Source organism: Eriocheir sinensis, chromosome 3 (assembly GCF_024679095.1).
Source record: "Eriocheir sinensis breed Jianghai 21 chromosome 3, ASM2467909v1, whole genome shotgun sequence".
Lineage (NCBI taxonomy): Eukaryota > Metazoa > Arthropoda > Malacostraca > Decapoda > Varunidae > Eriocheir > Eriocheir sinensis.
Window position 1 is genome coordinate 22,324,422 of NC_066511.1, and position 7,500 is coordinate 22,331,921.

Consider the following 7,500-nt stretch of genomic DNA (forward strand, 5'->3'; position numbering starts at 1 on the left):
TTATTTTCACACACACACACACACACACACACACACACACACACACACACACACACACACACACACACACACAAGCGCGTCTCTGGTTCCGTCGTAGTTTCATAACAAGAGTTGAATTTCAAGATTTCCTTTGGTCGTTCCAGCATCCATCTATATTGTAGTGAGAGAGAGAGAGAGAGAGAGAGAGAGAGAGAGAGAGAGAGAGAGAGAGAGAGAGAGAGAGAGAGAGAGAGAGAGAGAGAGAGAGAGAGAGACCGACTGTTATGCAATATTGTAAATACGCTGATAAATATGTTGAGTTTACGTAACATACAACGCTCGAGATAATTTAATTTCATCATATTTCTGTCTTCGTGGAAAAACCTTGCAGTGACGAGATAAATATCCTTCAGTGGGGAAATTACATTATTATTATTATTATTATTATTATTATTATTATTATTATTATTATTATTATTATTATTATTATTATTATTATTATTATTATTATTATTATTATTATTATTACTATAACTACTACTACTACTACTACTACTACTACTACTACTACTACTACTACTACTACTACTACTACTACTACTACTTCTACTACTACTACTACTTCTACTACTGCCACTGCTACTGCTACTACTACTACTACTACTACTACTACTATTATCAAATACAGTGCAATAGGTCGAGCCGGAAAAGAAGAAAAATATTATAAGTTGGGAAGTCTGTAACCCCGACACACCAAAGACAGGGAAGTAATTAGGCACAAAGGGAATAAGGTAGAAGATAGATCATTAAAACACATAAGTTCCGGTAAATTAAGCGGGTCAAGCAACATAAAATCAGTATAGAAAATAAAGTCATTCAGATAGATTTAGACTATAATGAGAGCAATACCACAATACTGAGGGTTGATTCCTATATATGACTACGTTACCATTGCAGGAGAAAGGAATGCACTTTCTTCTTAAATGGGTTAACAACTTGTGCACTGTATATTTCCAGAGGCAGAGTTTCAGGCACAAGCAGGAAGAGGAAGAAAAAAAGATTAAAACGCGGGAAAAACAAGGAAATATGATGTGTTCAAAGTAAAATTACAATGCGGTGAGTGAACTGGAGGTGTGAGGGAAGCATAGGAGGGTAAGAGGAGGGGTGATGGTGACGCAGGGGAGGGGAAGGCATGGGAGAAAGGGGGTGAGACACGAGGCATGCAGTAAGCCATTCATTACTGTAATTATTCCCCCAGCCCGTGTCCCGCTACTGTTCGCTGCCCACCATTCGTTCCAACCCTTCGTTCACGGTGACCAGCAACGCTTAGCGGGTGACGAGGAGCCGCGCCGTCGCCAGCCGAGGGTGACGAGCCCAGGCTGGCCCTGCCCACCTGGAGGCCTGTAGGACCTTCTCCTGCCACCACGCCTCACACTGCTGCCGCCGAGTCAGCGCTCTGAGCACACCTATCTGGGACGCCGGAAATAACAGGTTCGATGAAAAGTACAGCGGCGGGATTCTTTACGAGCTGCCGAGGACCATCGTGCGTCTGGCAACAATGGAGGGAGAGATGCAAGGTTGCAAAGTTGCATGTTTTGATATGCACTGCTGGCGGGTGGGGGTGGTGCCTAATGCCGGGGATTATTCTGCATTTCCAACGTGTTTTGTGCTTATTATCCTCTGCACTCCACGGAACTTTGTCAGGACGGGTATTTTCGTGTTGCCAAGTGCAGCACGGAGCATCAAGACCAATGTTGCATCACTGCAGGGCTGCGGCGGCCAATAAGTGTTGCATCATCAGCGACTCAGCATTCCACCGTCAACTGTTGTGGCGGGAGGTCGATGCCTTGGTGCTGTGAGGCGCTGACTGCTACCTCAATTGAGAGGTGATCTGCGGCTTGCAACACACACACACACACACACACACACACACACACATATTCATCACGAAGGGGATCTACCTCTAAACACCGTGCAGGGACGGCATGACTTGGCCCACACCGTTAACACGACAGATGGTCACTAAATCACACCAAATCCTCACTACAAAGGGAAGGCTCTGTAGCGTGGCAGCAACGAGGGAGCGACGTCGGAGACAGGAAGGTGCACGGGCCACACCTACACCTGTCCACGAGGCTTCATTTGATGCATTACAAGACCATTCATAGCTTGAGAACCTTGGGATACGCGGCGTCCACTCGGTGTAGATACGCACAGCACGCCGGGTGTAGAGTCCATTCAGACGGTGACGGAATAGCAAGAAACTAAAACTGCTTCAAGGGTGACTTAGGGTACGAAGGGCTGCGTGGTGCGTGTTCTCCGCCACCGCCGCCACCGCCGCACGTGCAGGGGGCATAACATTCCTCTGCCGTGCTCCCGGAAGCTGCCATACTCCCGCTCGTAAAGAAGAGTGGCACTAAAGGATATGAACTTTAGTTTTAACCTTGTTACACTATGCGAAGAAACTAATTAATGATAAAGGAGACTAACTAAAAAACAAAATAAGGAATAGTATAATGGCCCTGAAGTATAGTTTCTATAAAGAGATCAGAAGATACGGGAGAGGACTGATCACATTTTGTTCAGGGGTGTGTTGGTTGTCGCCCTCTAAGTGGTGGTGGTGGTGGTGGAGGAGGAGGCAAGGGTGAACGGTTGAACATACATACATACATACATACATACATACATATCCGTAAAGGTGAAAATGAAATTGGCAAACACGTGAACAATTAATTAATCCTAAAATAACATATCCTTCAACTTATTCTCAATATGTACGAGTTTACAGGTTTTACAGCACACATCCCTTACCCCCCTCCCCGCCCCCCCCCTAACCTTAGACGCGCACGGAAAATACCCCCGTCGCTTAGCCAACCGGTGTCTCCCTATCTGGGTCTCTTGGAATTCCCTATGACATCCGTGCACCTCGCAACCCCGGCACCCTGCCCGCCCTGGCGCCGCACCTGGGAGGCGTGTAATGCTCTGGTGTTAAGTGATATGGAGATGGATGATGAACTGGGAATCTTGTACATGTGGTGGCACGAAGGAAATGAGCAATGAGTTTCAATATAGACTGTCATAGAGTTTTCAAATGCCCTTGTAAGAGGAATGTTAGTTTGTTACCTTAGACTTTGTGCTTCGGCCTAGATATTAATGAATGCCTCGGTGGTTTGTCTGACCTCTATTCCACGTGACTTCTCGACTCACTAATAATTTTCTTTTTACATAAATGGAAGCAGTTAATGGGCCTGTAGTTTAGGGTAAGGCTCTTATCTCCTTTTTTGAAAATCGGTGTTACATTCGCCATTTTCCAGTCTTCAGGTACCTTGTTTTGTTGTAGTGACCGGTTAAATATGCTAGTAAGTGGTTAAAGGGCATAGCAAGCAGAAAATCAAAAGCCCACCAAACGTTGCTCCAGTAAAAGAGTAAAGAATGAGAGGCAAGAAGAGATCAGTTTCGGTAAGAGAGGTGTCTTAACCTAGTATCAGCGACGGGGAAAATTTGTGGCTTTACCGTGTACCAGCGATGGGCCAAATTTCTGCATTATATAAACCTCCCAAAACAGATAATGCATAAACTGATCACAAATGCGTTGAAATATATTATGAAATGGTTTGCGTGAGTGATGATTCTTTCTCATTATTTTACTTAGAGGGGCCTTTAACCTAACCTAACCTAACCTAACCTAAGTAACATGACCCTCGCAGCTACCGGGTTAAGAGTGTGCCCTTCATCCTACGTAACTCACTGACATACCTATAAATGAATGACTTAAGAATTTTTCCTCCCTTCCACATGAGTCACCCGCTCCCGTTGACCTTCCTTACCTCTGACGACGAAAGTTTCCTTCATGTCGTGTGGTCACCAACAGCCTTGATGGGCATTACCGACAGCCTCCTCTCTCTGGTTGACCCCTTTCACTCTCCTCTCCGCTCTTTCTCTCTCCCTCTTTGTCTGTATCTGGCTTTCTTGGTGATAGTCAGTCTTCTCGTGGTCTTCATTTATAAACTCGACACTTATTACAACGTGCGTTCACATCACGTTTTCCTCCAGTAAGTTTGTTTCCAGCAGAACCAAGTGAGCTGCATGATGAACATTTCATTTGGGGGCATTGGAGGCAAATATCTTCATAGTTCGTAAAGACGTTGTTGTGAAAATCAAAAGGAGAAACCACTTGTTGTCCTCCAAAGAACACTACCTCCAAGTTGTAATAAGGCTTTCAATAAACCCTTTGACGTTCAACACTGCCAGCCAGCGGTATGTAAAGCGTGGTCGAGGAGGCTAAATCATGGACAGTGACTGCTGGTAAAATCTGCCCTGAGCCGCTTGACTTGCCGGACTGGACAGGAGTGATATGAGGAAAGACAGGTTGCCACTGCAGGGACTGACGGACTTCCTCTCTGCTCTCTGCTCCTGGTCTTGACGTTGCTTCTTCCCAGTCATCGTGTTGAGGAAAGCGCACTGAGGACAGGCTGGGGATCGTGCCGACACACTGCAATTTGTATCTTTCGTGTTAGCGAGAAACACAAGCCGTCACACAAAAATCTACTGTCACATGCGATGCACATTTTCGAGGCTCCCGACGCTCCGTGCCGGCTACACAGCGTCAGGCACTGCAGTGAGCGTGGGTGACAGGATGAGGTAGATAGTCATTCACTTCACAGCAGCGGAGGGGACCGGGGAGAGAGCGAGAAAGAGAGATCGCCAAGGTGTTGTTCCCTCGACAGGCAGCTCTGCAATGCAACACGGAACGGGACCTGCCACTTCGGCCCCGCCAAGCACCGCCACACTGCTCCTCGCGGTCATCCGTGCGTCGACGTATTGATCATGCAACATGTGCAACGCAGGCGGGCACGAAAGACACACACACACACACACACACACACACACACACACACACACACACGTGACTTCCCTCTCGAGTGGAAGAAAGAAGCACACTCAGCAGGTGTTTGCATCGCACCTGTGTTTTGTCACCTGTGAAGCAGAGCACGTCAAGGTAGTTAAGAGTACCACAAGTAAAAAGCACGTGAAACAGCATTTGATTAGCCATTCGAGATCCCTCAGAAAACATTTCCCGGACCCAAAGAATTATGGCGGTGGGTGGCAGCTGCTGAGGCCGACACTGCAAGTCTCCGCCCCGTCCTCTGCAGACTCTTCCCTCGCCCTGCAACCGGCAACATAAGACTGAGGAAAGCAACGCCACCCGAGTCCGCCTCCACTGAAAGCATCACAGCACCCACATGATACGCCTGCATACAAACTTTCTTTTTTACCATAGGTTGCTAAATACTTCTCTACACTATGGTTTTGTCTTGGATGTCTGTCTTTCTTTCGTCTTTTATTCTCTTTCAGGACTGTGACGTAAAACAGCGAGGGTTTCCAACTAATTAACTCTTATCACGTCAAGGAGTTCGTCGCGCGTTGGAATGGAATACTAAGAAAGACGCCGTCGAGAGGTTCTGGAGGTGCACTTGTTCGCTCTCTTCTCGTGATGCAGGTGACGGCCGGGCGGGAACACCGAGATAAGGGGACGAGGCGAACTGCAGAACCTCCAGGATGTTGTTATGCTGCGAGTACTTGTGAAGATACTCAATTGCTTCTTGCATTCGTAAAACCTTCGGTCCGTCCCTGCCTCACACTGATCATACCTTACTGCTGCCCTCACTACCTTTGCGGGTGGGGGGGTGGGGGCAAGTACATCAAAGTCAGCACTGTGGATATAAAAGAGAGACTGGGCCGTATTACTAAAAATTTTGTCGCTTAAGTTCACCTATTTGACAAGGCTTTCCTAGGACTTTTGGGCATTTCCCGGAGTAGTTTTTTGACCTGATGGTAGTTTGTCCCTTCTTCTGTACCCTGAACCTAAAGAAACACTCATTAGAACTCAATTACCTCCCTCTTTGACCTTTAGAAATAGTTGATGTTAGAAGCGAAAGTGTCTTATATTACCAACCTGTGATTTGTGTGACTGTAATTTCGTGGATATGGAAGCACAAAAGCAATGATATTAATGGTGGAAATAACAGGGGGATGACGATAACGATAATAATGAAGAGGAGGAGGAGTACAAGAAGGAAAAGAAGGAGTGGTATAAGGGAGAACATTGATTGACCGCAAGTGAGAATTGGCAGCAAGAGTCCCCAAACTTACTATGTGCTACTCATCACCTAAGATTTCGCACGGAATAACGCACCTCAACGTTTTATTCCCCCATAGACTTGCAGGGATACTCCAGAACTCTCAGGTCTCGTAGCCACAGTGCCCCGATCTAAACCACGCCATCTATACCTTAGTGCCTCGATCTAAACCACACCATCTATACCTTAGTGCCTCGATCTAAACCACACCATCTATACCTTAGTGCCTCGATCTAAACCACGTCATCTATACCTTAGTGCCTCGATCTAAACCACGCCATCTATACCTTAGTGCCTCGATCTAAACCACGTCATCTATACCTTAGTGCCTCGATCTAAACCACGTCATCTATACCTTAGCGCCTCGATCTAAACCACGCCATCTATACCTTAGCGCCTCGATCTAAACCACGTCATCTATACCTTAGTGCCTCGATCTAAACCACGTCATCTATACCTTAGTGCCTCGATCTAAACCACGCCATCTATACCTTAGTGCCTCGATCTAAACCACGTCATCTATACCTTAGTGCCTCGATCTAAACCACGCCATCTATACCTTAGTGCCTCGATCTAAACCACGCCATCTATACCTTAGTGCCTCGATCTAAACCACGTCATCTATACCTTAGTGCCTCGATCTAAACCACGTCATCTATACCTTAGTGCCTCGATCTAAACCACGTCATCTATACCTTAGTGCCTCGATCTAAACCACGTCATCTATACCTTAGTGCCTCGATCTAAACCACGCCATCTATACCTTAGTGCCTCGATCTAAACCACGCCATCTATACCTTAGTGCCTCGATCTAAACCACGTCATCTATACCTTAGTGCCTCGATCTAAACCACGCCATCTATACCTTAGTGCCTCGATCTAAACCACGTCATCTATACCTTAGTGCCTCGATCTAAACCACGTCATCTATACCTTAGTGCCTCGATCTAAACCACGCCATCTATACCTTAGTGCCTCGATCTAAACCACGCCATCTATACCTTAGTGCCTCGATCTAAACCACGCCATCTATACCTTAGTGCCTCGATCTAAACCACGTCATCTATACCTTAGTGCCTCGATCTAAACCACGTCATCTATACCTTAGTGCCTCGATCTAAACCACGCCATCTATACCTTAGTGCCTCGATCTAAACCACGCCATCTATACCTTAGTGCCTCGATCTAAACCACGTCATCTATACCTTAGTGCCTCGATCTAAACCACGTCATCTATACCTTAGTGCCTCGATCTAAACCACGTCATCTATACCTTAGTGCCTCGATCTAAACCACACCATCTATACCTTAGTGCCTCGATCTAAACCACGCCATCTATACCTTAGTGCCTCGATCTAAACCACACCATCTATACCTTAGT

The 7,500-nt window shown here is 46.4% G+C and overlaps 1 protein-coding gene across 3 annotated transcripts in view; it reads right to left on the reverse strand.

Annotated features, from left to right (window-relative positions):
• The window catches only part of LOC127006629 (protein abrupt-like), a 199,913-nt gene that overhangs the window by 63,415 nt on the left and 128,998 nt on the right, over positions 1 to 7,500 (reverse strand). Inside the window, exon 1 of one of the 3 annotated variants that reach the window (XM_050876761.1) lies at positions 3,807 to 4,714. The exons of 1 other annotated variant lie outside the window; for it this stretch is intronic. In XM_050876761.1, coding sequence (XP_050732718.1) covers positions 3,807 to 3,831 — 25 coding nt within the window. In that variant the 5' untranslated portion in view covers positions 3,832 to 4,714. Of the gene's footprint in view, positions 1 to 3,806; positions 4,715 to 7,500 lie in introns of those variants that run through there. One more of the 3 variants, XM_050876770.1, reaches the window with a different exon arrangement.